The 15,829-nt window shown below is 41.3% G+C and overlaps 1 protein-coding gene across 1 annotated transcript in view; it reads right to left on the minus strand.

Moving 5' to 3' along the window:
- MATN1 (matrilin 1) overlaps nucleotides 1–15,829 on the minus strand; it is a 118,636-nt gene that overhangs the window by 79,469 nt on the left and 23,338 nt on the right. Inside the window, exon 2 of the mRNA XM_069623020.1 lies at nucleotides 7,028–7,374. Coding sequence (XP_069479121.1) covers nucleotides 7,028–7,374 — 347 coding nt within the window. The remainder of the gene's footprint in view (nucleotides 1–7,027; nucleotides 7,375–15,829) is intronic.

Consider the following 15,829-nt stretch of genomic DNA (forward strand, 5'->3'; position numbering starts at 1 on the left):
TTTTTAATGGTAACTAGAGGACATTATTCTGTCCATCAGTGGTGTTAAATTGTGCCCCACGTCTGTTCCCCTTGAAAGTACTGACATGTGTGAGTGCACTTAACATTGAGAGACAGTCACAGCTTTTACAAGAGGAATCTGAGGGGGCATCAAATAATACTTAATAGGTATCTTCTTTGAGAGATGAGAGACTCACTCCCGCATTTGGTGGCTAGGTGAGAGAATTGACTTATTGTCTTGGGACTCAACATATAAAAATCCTGATATTAAAATGGGTTAAGGAATCAATGTTGTTCTGCAGTTGAATAATGGAGGTAGAAGATTGAGGCGTCTAAGGACTTAGTAGATATATTAAAATATGAGTACGGATTCTACTTATGATCTTCAGCTGGTATCCTTAATTCTTACTAACCACACATTGTTGTGTGGCATTGACATTTCACAAAGAAATCAGAACATTGCCTTGGGTGGAACCTCAAGGATAATAGCATCCAGCTACTTGTAATGGAGCCGTAAAGAGTATGTCCTTGGCGTGACATGTTCACTTTAGCAGTGACCCACCAGCTGCACAGTAGGAATTTTATATGAAGAGGTCTTCTGTCTTTACTGCCACACAGTTCAAATACATTTAAAACGACTATGCTACTTGAAATGGAGCATATTAAGGCATGCCTGATCAATTTTCTCACCTCTAATAGCAGGAAATGAAAACTCTCCATTGCATATGTAATCCTCACACACAAGCAGAGATGCCACTCGTGTGACTGTGTGTTATCACTGTCAACAACTGAACTGTGTCCTCTAACAAGGTATGGGTGTGGTATGTAAGACTGCCAGCAAAATTAGCAAAACATTAAAACTAATATTCCAGAGTATGATCAACTGGAATGATGGTCTGAAGGGTTGTTGGTCAAAGCAATGCCAGAGGTGAGGATGAATTGCAAACCTTCCAGCCATCACCCCTTTTATGTTGTACAAGTCACCCCGAGTGAAACGGGTATGCCCAGACATGGGTTCCGAGCCTGCTGGGCCTAGGGACCCAAGCTACTCCTCACTGATGAGGCCCAACAGTGGCGAAACATATTTTTGGATGCTTGTGGTCACGTGCAGAAGGGATGTCTGGACTGGAAGGGACTGCCCCTTTTGGGGTGGGACCAAGCCTGATTTGTATATGGTCTTTCCCCTTTTGTAATGGCTTGGCAGGCAAAAAGCGATGGTCTGGAGGGTTACCCAGAGCAATGCCAGAGGTTAAGATTAATTCTAAACCTTCAAGCCATTACATCTTTTGTTTTGCTGCAAAATAGCTGTAACATGAAATTTTGGGAAAGGATTTCGTAATTTGCAAGGCATTAAATATCAATTTTCAGCTTTTCATCAAGCATTGCATGAGAATCATGATTGTGTAGTGTGCTATCTGCAGCTTTATTTCTTATCCCTTCAACCTGTAGTGTGATCTGCATCTATAAGGAAGCAGAAATATTAATATTGCGGGGTCCTATCGGAAAGTGCTAGGCCCCGAAGAACTAGTGCAATAAAAAGAGAATGGTCTTCTGCACCACAAAAACATACGCCACAGTTGAAATAATGATTGCCAAGGATGGGGTGAGAAGGGGGATAAAAAAAGAAAACATTCACTCACAGGTTTCAGTGCAGGATATTCATTTCAAAGAAATTCACCTACAATATTGAAAATGTATACCGATTTTTTAGGGGTGGGAGGTGGGGGCGGTTGGGGAGCTGTAGGGGATTCCTCGCCACATTTTTCTGCTACTCTGAATTGGACATCACTTAAAAATGAAACATCCTGCACTGAAAATAAAGCAGTAAAAACGCATGGAACCAAAATAGAGACACACGCACATGGAGTGATAGACAACGTGTATAATGAAATAGGAGGCGACCAGGGGATAGCCAGTGAGTGACAGAGGAAGGGGAGATCCAGGGCACCTACATAGATAGGAAGGGAGAGACAGTGCAATGTGGGGAGTAGGCTAGGACTGAAATGGATTAGCAAGCCCCCTGGTGTAATTTGAATAGGGACCTGTTGTACCCAGAAGCCAGCCAGAATGAAAGTGTTAGAGAGAGGTGGGTCAAAAGTTGACCCGGTTATAAAGGATGAGATTCACACAGTTGAGGAATTTGTTTAAGGGTGAAAAAGAGTAGAGGGGGAGGACCAACGTGACGCTTGAGCAAAGGTCAAGTCAACAAAGCACCAGAGGGCTGATAAGACTTTTAAATGAGTGGTAGGTGATAAGAGGACAAATCTACCTAATGTTTAGCAGGTCGACCCTTGAAGAAGTGGACGTGATGAATGGGTGGAATTTCAGCTTGTTCTCAAAGAGTACTCCGACTTTGCAAAACCTGGGAGGAGGGGATGGGGTATGGGGAGGATGTTTGCAAGGGAAGGACGGGGGCTTGGGCTCAGTTAACTAATTCATCCACTTCAGGGACTTCTGTTTGAATGCTTGGTCACACTGTCAGCAGTTTCATCCTTCGATGGTCCCTAACTTGAGTACCATTGAATTGGGTAACACGAAACTCCTGTGCTATCACTGCCAGATATTCATTCTGGGTGGGGGTGGGGACCAGGGGAAAGCGTGCCCTATAAATACACATGTTATGTTATGTAAAGGGATCAACTGAAGCGCATGGCGGACTAGATGTGTGAAGAATGGGACCATCTCTGCTAGTGTCATCAGGCAGAGGAATCTAAGGCAGGATAGAGTGTAGTGGAGAAAATCAGTAGGAAGAGGGGGAAGAGGAGGGCAGGGAGCCTGTCATGGGTCTCAGAGATGTTGGATGAGCGGAAGAGGGTAAGGCCATTGGCAGAGAGGGAGGAGGGTATAGATTGGGTGGGAAGCATGGCTTAGAGGGTAGAGAAGAGTTTGTGGTTGTGGGGGTGAAAGTGGAGGGAGGGTACAAGGTCAGTGAACTATCTGGACGTTGCAGTGTTTAGAGCCTTAGGCAGTCTGGAGTGGGGCTCAATGTAGGTAGCAAGAAATGGAGTGGAGAGAGATTTGAACCAGTGGTGCAGGTTTAGTGCACTTTGGTCTTATGTGGCGAATCCCACAGGTGATAAAGGTCTGTGGGTGAGGGCTTTTGACCAATGGGTCATTATCAAGGCTGTTGTTAGAACAATAACAACAATCCACACATCAATAGTACATAACAAAAAACCCAAAGTGATATGGAATTGTGTACAAGAACATTTGTAAGTGTTGGTTTTGGACAAAATGTATCACACCGTCAAACCGCAGGACACAAATGAAACATTCCCATGCAGTGCATAAAGAAACACAAATCATCAAATGCATTTTTGTAAAACATAATGTACAATATACGTTTGGTCAGATCATGTATACATACCCAATTTAGGGCACAGGCAATTGGGGTGGGTGGAAGCAGGAGGGGGGAATAAGACAGGAGAATAGTTTAGTGCATGGTAGAGGTCCAGTAGCTCATGAGACTAGATTAATCTCTCTGTTCTTGAGAGTTAGTTGTGGGTATTAGTGTTATTAGCATGGTTTGGCTCAATATTGAGGATCAATAATTACAAATTCCACACGGACATTATTAATATATTGCAATTATTAACTACCTACATTGACCTATGCAACATAGCATTCTAATTACTTAGCATCAGATAATACATTATACTTTTACTTTAAATGTTGCAGGTATTGATACCTCCTTTATAGGGGAACTCTGTAGTGACAGACTGGCCATGGTATTTACTACTTATCTTTAAACAGGTGAGAACCCTCATTTTTTACTTCATTGCAACCTATGTCCTTTCACTAAAGTACAACTCTGTTCTGCATTCAGCCACTTTATAAAAAAATATTTGCTTAGTGGCGTCTAATATAGTGTTACTGGATTCTTTATAAGCATCCATGCCATGGATCTTTACAATCGACTTATAAGCTTTCTGTGAATGAGGATTTATCCTTTCAGCGAAATATTGGGTTATTTAACTCCAGGATTATTAATCTACTAGGGTAAGGACTATTTCTCTCAATTCTTTCTCACCTATTTCATACTTGACCCATAACAGCCATATGCAGCACCTTATCCCCAACGTAGCATTCTATCATATTTCATCCTTTTAGGACCTCTCCCAGCAATACCAGTTTGGTGAGTCATCAGCATTCTATTTCATGCATGAACTTTCACTAATACACGACGCACATTTAAGCAATGCAATGGGTCTCAATAATGCATTAATATTAATAATGTCCGTGTAATGGAATTTGTAATTATTGATCCTCAATATTGAGCCAAACCATGCTAATAACACTAATACCCACAACTAACTCTCAAGAACAGAGAGATTAATCTAGTCTCATGAGCTACTGGACCTCTACCATGCACTAAACTATTCTCCTGTCTTATTCCCCCCTCCTGCTTCCACCCACCCCAATTGCCTGTGCCCTAAATTGGGTATGTATACATGATCTGACCAAACGTATATTGTACATTATGTTTTACAAAAATGCATTTGATGATTTGTGTTTCTTTATGCACTGCATGGGAATGTTTCATTTGTGTCCTGCGGTTTGACGGTGTGATACATTTTGTCCAAAACCAACACTTACAAATGTTCTTGTACACAATTCCATATCACTTTGGGTTTTTTGTTATGTACTATTGATGTGTGGATTGTTGTTATTGTTCTAACAACAGCCTTGATAATGACCCATTGGTCAAAACACGTGTCGGCTGTGCTTGGATTAAAATCGTTTCATATATATTCAATGGCTTTATCCATGTGTATTTTGCTCTGTTGTTATGGATTCTGAATTGATAATTCAAGTATTTTATACTGCAATTTAGGTCTATGGGCGCATGTTAAGTACACTTCATATCCTTCAGTATTCATCATTTTGGAGGTTCTGAGGGGAACGTTCTATATACTTTTTGCTGCACTCTGACAAGGCCATAGACAGTTCAGCGCACCACGCAAGTTATTCCCCCAAGTTTTGCTATTTGTTTGAGAAGGGGTTTGATGTGGGATGTCTTGAAACCTGCTAGGAACGTGCCTGAAGTGAGGGATGTATTAATGATCGATCTTGTGAAGCTGCCAACACCAGTTGAGGAAAGGATTTCTTTTAGAAGAGAAGGGGGCTGGGATCTCCAGGGGATCCTAATGGGTGGCTACTAGCTACTAGCTTTAGGAATTTAGAATGGGAGATGGGCGAGAAGGAAGAGAAGAGCGGGTCGGTGGCCGGCGGGCCTGAAAGCCCAGATGTGGATGCAGGGTAGTGGGATGGGAGAAATGCTAATTTGGAGCCAATGGGATCTTACTTTCCACGGCTATGTTGTGCAAGTGGTCAGAGAGAGCATTGCAAAGTGCTTCGGAGTGGGATGGGGAGGAGGAGGTGCAAAGAGGGGCCTTAAATTCGGAGATGATCTTGTGGAGTCCCCCTTAGGAGTTAGTGGCATTGGTGATTCTGTCCAGTAAAAGGATTGTTTGTCCTTCTGAATGTATGCCTTGTAGGCTTTTATCTGTTGGGCGTACAAAGTTCTATTCTGTGGAGACGTGTTCACCTGCCATCTGTGTTCCAGGATGTGGTTTAGGGTTTTGAGAGATTTGAGAGCTGGGGTGTATCATCTGGGGAACGGGTCTTGTCCATTGGAGGAGAGTATGATTGGGGTGAGACGGCTAAGAGCTTTGGAGAGCAACTGGTCAAAATGTTTTATGGAGCGTTGACCCAAATGGAGTGAGAGGGAAAGGAGGGAAGCAAGCAGGGAGTCAGCCAAGTCCAGGGTTATTTTGACCTTGCTCCATTGTGGGAAGCCCGAGGAATGACCAACGTACACTATTACAAGGGCATTCTGACCATAATATAGACAGAAACACTGACCATATTATAGATTACAGACCCACCAATTACCAATATACAGTGTTATGGGGCCAGTAATAACAAGAGTATAGAATGAAGGACCCATAAGGACCAATAAAGATTAATGTAGGCCAATAAAGAGCAGGTTACGCCAGCAACCATAAAACAGTACCACATGTGCAATGCTCCAAGGCTACTAATGACCAGAGTATAGATTATAAATACATTATTGACCGGAGTACAGATTACAGGACCACTAAAAATCAATGTAGAGCAATAGGGGGCTGTTGAAGACCAAAGTACAGAGAAATGGGATTGCTGATGACCAAAATACAGTAATTCAGTGCAACACATGACTGGTGTACAGATTCCAGGGTCACTAAAGGCAACATACAGTGTTACAGGGTGACTAACGGTGAGAGTGAAGATAGATGCCAGGAGAAATAATGACTAACATAGAGCGTAAGAGGGCACTAAAGAGCAGAGTATCAACATTAGGGCTAATTTGAACTTATTAAGAGTAAAGTAGAGCCACTAATGACCAAACTGCATGAAAGGGTTTTAGGTGAAGGGGAACCAGAGGTTCATAACAGGACTTTGAGACGTGTAAACAGGAGAGGAGGACATGGTAAGAAGATTCAGGGGAAAGGTTGATGCAGAAGGAATATGTATAATACATAGGGGTCAATGGTGGGGCAGAAAGACAGTGGTTATGACTGAAACATGGCAAGTGAATGGGAACGATGCAGAACATGCAAGGGAGTGAGGAGGGAAGATGAAAGTGACAGGTAAGGAAGAGAAAGGGGATCAGTTGGGAAATGATGCAACGCTAATAAAAGTATGATGCATAAATAAACCGCAAAACAATAACACATCTTTAGCAATTCACTGTAGGAATCAGTGATCTAATAGCACAAGTTCTGAGGAACCCACTTTATGAGGTTGTAGAACCTTTTGGTAATATTTCCCAACTTTTAAATGCATTGCTCATTATACAGTTTCCTTTAGATGTAACAAATGTATTACACTGATTGTAATGTGGGGAAGTGCTCCTTGGGTGCATCCAGCATGTGTCTGACTCCTCCCTAGACCTTTCAGAGGCACAGCTTCATGAAGAAATCTCTTGGTTTCACTGTAGGCCTCTGCACCTCTGCTTTGGGCTTTACACCTTATGAATCATTTACCTTGCTGATGTCAGGAGCTCTCACTCTGGCTCCTTCAGATTCAGAGAATGCGTTGTTGAGGGCAAACTGGATGGCCAAGCCGGTCATGGTTCCTGTGGACAGTGGTTCAATTTTCTTGACTGCCTGGAGCAGGGCTGGGGTGGTTTTGTGGGTTTTTAAGGAGAACTCATTCTTGACAGAGCTTGCATAGTTGACGACACCAACGCGGGTGGCATTGACACCCACATCCAGAGCCCCGATGACTCCTGACAGGAAGACTTTCACTTGCTCGAACTCAGAAGGGCGGACGCTGCGGGAGCTGTCAATGATAAACACCAGGTCCGTCGGTCGTGTCCTACACAGTTGCCCTGTCAACGAGAAGAAAAGACACATGAAGAAGGAGAAGAAACAAAAGCACATAGTACAATAAATGCCAAGATGAAGAGTTGTATGGTTTAATACTACAGCCATTATTCTTTAGAGTAGCTATGAAATAGTATTACTATCTTCAAACTCAACACCATTCAGGTGTGGATTGCTGATGCATAAACGTACATCCGGAATGGGTGCTGTATGACATGATTCACTCCGAAAAACGCTAAAGATTTGATGTTGATATGGTGCCGTGCCCAGTGCCAACAGCAACAACTGTAGTAAGTCCCAAATGATGTCTTGCAAATGACACAAAGGGCCTCATTACAAGTGAGGCGGAACAGGTTAACGGGACCTGCTAAAGGAGGCAGACCCGTTAAACCCGTTCTGCCTCATTATAAGCTCCCCTCGCGGGACCCGGTAAATAACGCCTGGTCAAACCAGGCGTGCATGCCGGGTCCCGCGAGGGGAAGAGGGAGCAAACAACGGGCCGCTCGTAATCGGCCCATTGTTTGCTCCCTCCCCCATTCCCATTCAGCCTTATGGGGGCTGAAATGGGAATGGGGAAGGTCCTGGCCCGGGTTCCTGGAGGGAGGAATTACCGGGCCCTCCGAACTCGGAATGGCCCGGTAATTCCTCATTCTGGGAACCCGGACCCGATTTTGGCGGCAAATCGTAATGAGGCCCAAACTATCCTATGCAAGTAATATACTAAATATGTCTATTCAGGAAAACCCAGCCCCCGCCTTCTAAAGTTCTGCAGAATCTCCTCATATGAGAGATGAAACATTATCTCTGGAAATTCAGACTCCATTTAAGTAACAGCTGCTGCAACAATGTTATCTTTATAGCTAAATACTGCGGCACTTCAATGTGTTAGGGTGACTATTGTGAAAAATTAGACAAACACCATGCCTAGTGTGCATTCTGCTCTTAGCGATATAAGCATACAAGCCTTTAATACAGGGCTATTTGTCGAATATGAGGATTTGTGGTTATTGCTTTGATCCCAAAATACTCTTTAATGTTATGCAAAGCAGTTAGGAACCCAGATTGGTGTTATTTGTTACCTTCCTTTTTCTCGTATGGTTATTTCAAAAGAATACATTGGGAGTACATCAGACGCTCCTCCTTTGAATGATAAACCTCTATCAGAAAATAATTTAAATTGCCTTTGCATGTTTTGCTAATATGCTCTGCTTAGTCAGACAAGTATAACGTTCTTATTATCTCTAGAATATATACTGAAAATGATCATTGTAAATGCAAATTGTACAATTTTAAAAGAGTCAGCGCAATTAAATAATTTCTCTTATTAGTTTCGTTTGCAGAAAATAAAAAAATAATACCATGTTATTTCTCCAAGCACTCAAATTATAACCAATGATCTGTTTCCTACGTGAATACCAAGACAATGTTTAATGTTGCCCAAATGCTAATAATACAAATGTATTTTTTTTTTAAAGAAATCAGCTTTAGACCCTGCAGCTTGGTCCACTGTCCCTTACAAGATCTGGAAGTTCTGTGAAGAGCTGCAAGAGTGTCACCAAGGAAACAAGCTTGTGCCTGGTAGGCATCCTGTCTCTGGAATAAGTTACCATACAAATAAGACTGGTCCCCTACAGCCGACACTTCTGGAAAGACCTAATGAACCTACCCTTCAAAGAACAGCTCACCACCGCTGATCTCTCCACTCAAACATTCCCTCTCTTTGAAGGGACCCACCTCCCCTTCTCTACCTACCAATCCCAGCTACTCTTCTACCATGCACCATACTTGTAAACCTCTGCATCCCCTTTGTACAGCGCTTCTTTACCTCTCAGTTAGGTTCCTGCTATATGAATACAAAACATACATGGTCAGTCAGAATCCCAGGAAGCCCCGCAGAGCTTGCACATGTCCAGCTCCATCTTTACATACAATGCCCACTGCAGGACACTCACAGTATTCATGTATGTGTCCAAATGCCGGGTGAGCACCCACCTCGGGGGATGCCTCTGTTGCAGCTCCTCTCTTTCTACTTGTAATCATAAAAATCACTGAAGCCCTGTTGCAGCCTTTACGACAGCTGTGTTTTCTTCTGTGGTTGTGCTACTGTCAGTTGGGACTGGGTTGCCTCACAGCGAGAGAGAGAGAGCGAGAGATAGACCAGACAGAGACACACAGAGGCAGAGAACGAGTGCAGAGAAAAAGAGAGAGAGTAAGGGTGTCGGAGCAGCTGTGGGTAAAAGTTACTAATGACGTAGTGCTAGCTAGCAAGTATGCACAGATCTGTTCCGTGCACTTCAGAGTATGTATTATTTTTCAGCTCTCTGCATTTATTTTGCTTTTCTTTGACCTTCCTCTGCCAATGTTATCTCCCAAACCATGTAGAAAAAGAGGGGCAGCTGGCTATTCCCTGATCTCTCCAGGTAATTTACAATGTGTCAAGACATTTTATAAGGGCGAACCCCGTTGTGCAAAAAGACACAAGAACAATGTAATGGTACTTATAACATTAACCTTGTACAGTATATTTCATACGAAACAGTGATTACCATATGTAAGTGTAACCAACACATTCCCAACATAAAACATATATGAACATGTTTGTAATCACAATCACAATTAGTACATATCGACTGGAATGATTGCTGTAACTAATTGTATAGAGCACAGAGGTTGGGATGTGATTGACTGAAGTGCACCTATGCATTAAAAGGCACCCTGAGGAGACTGTGTGATGAAATGTTACCCCACAAGTTAAAATATGTTTGTCAGTTACAAATTGTCAAGTGTAGCATGCAAGGAATTCTGGATTAATACTTTTATTTTTTATTTTTTAAATTTGGTTTTATTGGTTTTAAGGCAACATAAAGAGAAAGAAAGAAAAAAAAAAAGAAAAAAGAAAAAAAAACAGATGAAACATTTCACTTGTTACAGCACTATTAGCGTATGGTTACATTAAAGAAACAGCATTGGAATTTTTTTTTTTCTTCAGTAGATCGCTGCTATATTCAAGTCCGTTCTTTGATTGTAACAGAAAAAATAACATAACCCGTACCCTTCCACCCCCCTCCCCCCATTGGGACGTGCATTTTTGCGACATCACTTTTTCCATAATACTTTTATGAGTGTGTTTTGAAAGTTATTTAGTTATTTATTTGGGTTTGGTCCTTAATTATTCAATTGCAGAAGGACGTCTTCCCAAGCCATCATAGCAGTGAAGGATCAGGTAGCTGATTGGAGAGAATTGAACCCGGAAGCTGATTGGTGGGTTTAGGCAACCTGAGTGTGGAAATAACATTCTAAACTGCCTTTCATTGTCCTTCCTTGAGCAGGAAGGTCCTGTGTCCTGTAACTCTAGATTTTAGGCCTAAGTAAGAAGGGTTTGTTTTAATCTGAAGCAGAAAATCAACTGAAGGTTTACAGCACTGTGTGGGACAAGACAAGTCGTTTTATTGGTGGGTGAACAGCAAACTTGTGTATATATTCAAGTCAAGTGACTTCAGACATACAGGAATCTGAATTTGAAACCTGTCAGTTTATTTTAGTTTAGGCATTTAGTTAGGTTATCTAGTAGCCAGCCAGAGCTTTGTTTCTTCTGTTGAACCAGCTGTTATGATTAAGTAATTGAACGCGCTCCGAGCGCAAGCTGGTGTGAAGGAAACCTTCAGATTATGTGCGCATGTGTTGAAGAGCAGCCCAACGCTAACACTACTTCGATTTCATAAAGGAACTTGACATGGGAATCATTTGAGCTAGCGCACATGTTCAAAGAGGCAGCGTAATGCTAGCGTTGTTCCGGGTAAATGACACTGACAAGTCTGTGAAGACAATTAGAATTCAGCGTGCATTAGCAGTGAAGCAGTCTGCTTAGCGAACTGTGTATTCTGTGTAGAAACAAAAAAAAGCACAGTGCGCGCATGCTCAGAAAATAACACTATTCTTCCAGGATCGAGTAGCATTTGCCTGTAGGTGATTAGCGTTCAGGTTGGGACAATTGAGGACTAGGCATGCGCATTGAAGAGCGGTGACTCTGTTTTCTCTGTAAAGTTGGGCAATTGTAATTCAAGTAAATTCAAGTTCATTTCAGCGCTCAACTCGGTCAAGTGGATCTTTTAAAATATAAAACAACGTTGTGTTCTAGTTCTTAAAAACAGAATTCTTTGCCTATTGGGCAGAGACGTTCAGTAAAACGTAGTGATACAAGTGCACTCTTAAAACTGGAGTACTGTTCATTAGATGAGGTGTCCAAACTTGAAGAAAGATTAGTTTGAACATTGCAGAAGGAGTTATTTTCTGAAGTAGTCTACAACAGCTATTCTTCAAAGACATTTTAAAGGAGAAATCTAAGAGAAGTTCCATGGTCTCTCAGACTTTCTAAAGACCCTTCAAATTGGTCTCTGCATCTGTGAGGAATGCACAGGTAAGAATTGTTGTCTTAGGGGGAAAATAAACTAAAGAGTTGATTGTGTTGTGTGGTAATTATGTGTTACTTTCTCACCCTTGCAGACAAGTTCCCAGTGGAAGACTGAAAATCTGTTGCCTTTTTTATTTTGTCCACTTCCCCTTTCCCTCTGGGGTGTTTGGATATCAACTGTTAGACCTATCAGTTGTTGACCATACACCTCAGGCGGTCTGTGGGGTTCAGCAGCTCCCGCGGACAAGAAGGAACAGGACCTGACACAAATTAAATAACAAATCTCCTTGTCAAGAAATATCAGCATGTTAGTTTATATTTGTACTATATCTGTGTTCTATGTTTTGTAAAGTTGTGTATTATGTTCTATGCATCTTTATTTGTATTTGTATATTATTTGAAATTACACTTCCAGTATGTGTCTACACATTTAGTGAAGTCTGATAAGGCGAGTACTCTGTGTTATGATGTTGAATTGAAATGTACAGGTTTTCAAAAAATGAAAAAGAAGTGATGAAAAACAATACATTCATTGAAAAACTATTTATTTTAAAATAGATATTTTTTGTTTTTTATATATTCTTTAGTAACCTTCATGTAACTGTACTATTGGTGTTATTTGTTTAAATTGTTAAGAAGATTGATAGTTACAATCCAATGGAACAAGTCTACTTTTAATTATAGTTATCCCTGGTCCCTATTGGATGAACGTTGTGCGTGCTGTTTGTTGTAAGGTATATTAGTGAAGGACACTTTTTTTAAAAGCCATCAATACCATATGTAGAATAGACTATGTTTCACACAAGCCAAGCTAGAGGAATTCAATCTACCAAGCAGCAGAGAATGCCTTTGGTTTGAAGTCGAGGATACACATGAACATCACATGTCCAGCAGGTTTCCAGAAAAGCTAGCCTACTGCATAACGGTAGATAACCCTACACCATGACAACTATCATCAACAAATAATGTTCATCAATCAACAACCATGAATAAACCAAAGACTACCCTGGTTTGTCAATAATCATGAATATTGGGACACTCGTTCTTGACTTCCAAGTGTACAAGAATCAAATAACGATTGCCTTTCCATAGACGTTTGATCATTTATTAACGGATGAACGTGAATTCAATTTTTATTTGCCATCCAGGCCAGGTTCCTGATTTCTAACTCCTATAAGAATAACAGACTGGCATAATGGGTTGGTGCCACCAAAGAAGCCAAGGTTCTTGGATGGGTGGGTATCAGATGGGCAAAAATGAAGCAAAAGTTGCAAATTGTAGGGCAGATGCATCCTGGGCAAATCATTAAAAAAGATGTCATAATTTCTATTAGGGGCCCAGTAATGAGGTAGAAACATATTAAATAAGTGGCTCAAAAAGTAGTATGGTTATGCACATTCAAATACTGGATGGTGGATGCCTTCTGTCTCTCGTCTAGATCTTCACATATGGAAATGTTTCACTCAGTATGCAAAGACTTTGCAGTTGTATGTATTAGACAAGAAACATAACCCCAATGTAATATCATTGAGCCCATTTTAAAAGCCATGATTTTCAGTTGTGTTAAGCAAATAACAAAGTCGATATGTTTGGCTTCTTGTATGTTGCATTCAACCAAAAATGTTCGCAGTGAACACAATATGATATGTTTAACCCAGGGAAGAATAGGACCATTATAACAGCATGCTAACTGATAAACAGACACCTGCCTTCAAACTTTTGTGGATTTTGGACAAGAGTAATAAATATAGAAATAGTAAAGAGGCACACTTAAGGCCAGAGAAGTCAAACAATTTTTAGTTTTGGCTATTAGGTGCCGCTGAAAGCTCTACCTTTAAGCCAAAACAATAGTCATTAAAATAAGAGCTTTAACATAAGGTCTCTAGTGCTTTTCAATGCAGATGATATATGAGGATGGATTTGTGTTGCTTGGCTTTGTGTCCCACCCATGTAATGGCCATCTCTAAGTGAAATCTATATGATTTTCACACCCATATGATACCAAACTACACCGCTTTTTGCACTCATTGCCATGATTTGTATTGTGTGGTGAATTTTTCAGCCATTTTTACTTCCAAAATGGCGGCCGCCATATTTTAATATTAAGAAAAAGTTATTTGATGTTATTGATGCTTTTAAAAAAGTTTACTACAGCTTTGAAGTTATGTTACACATGTTAATGCATTGTGTACTTAAAATAAACAAGTTAATGTAATAGTTATGTGTTGGTCTAAAATGTCTTTCAAAATGTTCATACAGTGATTTGTGGGGTGTTGGTCAACTGTTTTTGATCTAAGCAGTACCTTTGCAGTGAGTGATGTGAGTATGATGTGGGTGGTTGTGCAGTCTATGTGTGTTTATCCAGGGCAGCTTTTTTCTTTCACCATCTGACAATATGTTTGTGTATTGATCTCAACAGGACCCAAATCATGCTCTCCTTTAAGATTGTGTGATCACGTAAATTTGATTTGCCCCAAAGAAATCATTCTCCGAGCTGGTGATATCTATCAATGTGCATAGAAAAGAGGATAAAGTGGTCACTTACGTCTGTCTTCTGAATTATAAAGCTAGAACAGTTGTCCAATAACCAAGGTCCCACGAACACATAATTGATAGTTATAGCCCCCATACCTTGGTGCCAACAGATGTTAACAACAGCACATTCACATCCATAACAGTTGTAAATCTGATGTGGGGGCCAACACCCCGAAATAAATGTTGATGCTAGAAACAACCTTCATTGATGGGGAGGATTTTACTAAGGTCAACAAACCACCATAAGGGCAGATATTTCCACCTTGTTTTGCGAGCTGGTGGGTAACACAGTAGCCATCAAAGGCAGGCTATGCCTTCATCCAACTCACTTGGAGGACAATGACCATGTGTGACCTAAGTGAACAGGCCAAAATAGATTATTAAACAAATTAACATGACCTCTAGAAGTAAATGAAGCCACCGAAAAGAGGCCAATCTTCCCATTTAGGGTCTCAACCAACAACCCTTGCTTCCCAAGTTGACACCTCCAAGTCTAACTTGAGGGAGCTATTACACTCTGTTAGGCAGAATCATATGCAGTACCCTTAGGGACCACTGCACACAATTAAGACTACAAGTGGTAAACCAGTTTCAACTTTGGTACAAGCCTGTACTACACAGAAAGAGTGGTAGCAATGGCTGAGCAGCCAGACTTATCTCAAGAGCAAATGAGCAGTAGTAGAGATTACACAAAGGACTACAATTACTGTGACTCAAGCAAACACTGACTCAAGGTTTCTGGTTAAAAAATATAAGTACATTTATTATTAAACCATCTGTTCACAAAACACTTCACTTCTATTAAAATCAAACCACAATTAAAATATACTACACACAACCAATTACCCTTGTGCTGATCAATTCAAGGTAAGTACATTGGGTTTTGACAAACCGGTGTTGTGAAACAAAAGACGTTACCGGGAGTACATACGCAATCACTTTTTGACAGTAATGACAGTTCGGTCTTACGAAAGCTAAGCGTACCCGCGGGAAGAAATGTAACCGAAGTCAAAATACACCTAGCACATAAATTAACACAAGAGAATTGGGGTTAAAAATCATACGCAAAGCTTTTGTCAAGGCAGATAGAAACAGAGGGCACCTTCTAACCAGTAGATAAAAGTCAATAGGCCTGCACCAGTGTCAAATGTAACAGGGGTCCTGTTGCCGAGGATCACACGGTTAGGACAGTTCACGATTCGAGATTGCCAGGAGTACTTAGATATTGTCACAAAGGGAAGCAAAAGTTATAACAGGGAAGGAAGAAAAGGACAAGCCTTTGGTGAGGAAGAAGGGTTCACCCCTATTCCTCGAAGTCGGACACCGTACCTTATTCGATTGAAGCAAGCTTGTGCCACAGCAGTTGTTCCTGGTAGTTCCTGCAGACTCACGGTTCCTGGAGCTTCAGTCGTGGGGACAAGAAGGAGGACGTCTGGAGCGATCTGCACTACCCAGGGATGAGGCCAGCAGCAGCGAAGCAATGGTGAACGAAAGGTGTGCTCCTTTAAAACAGG

Source organism: Ambystoma mexicanum, chromosome 11, assembly GCF_040938575.1.
Source record: "Ambystoma mexicanum isolate Mex_15411 chromosome 11, UKY_AmexF1_1, whole genome shotgun sequence".
NCBI classification, from domain to species: domain Eukaryota; kingdom Metazoa; phylum Chordata; class Amphibia; order Caudata; family Ambystomatidae; genus Ambystoma; species Ambystoma mexicanum.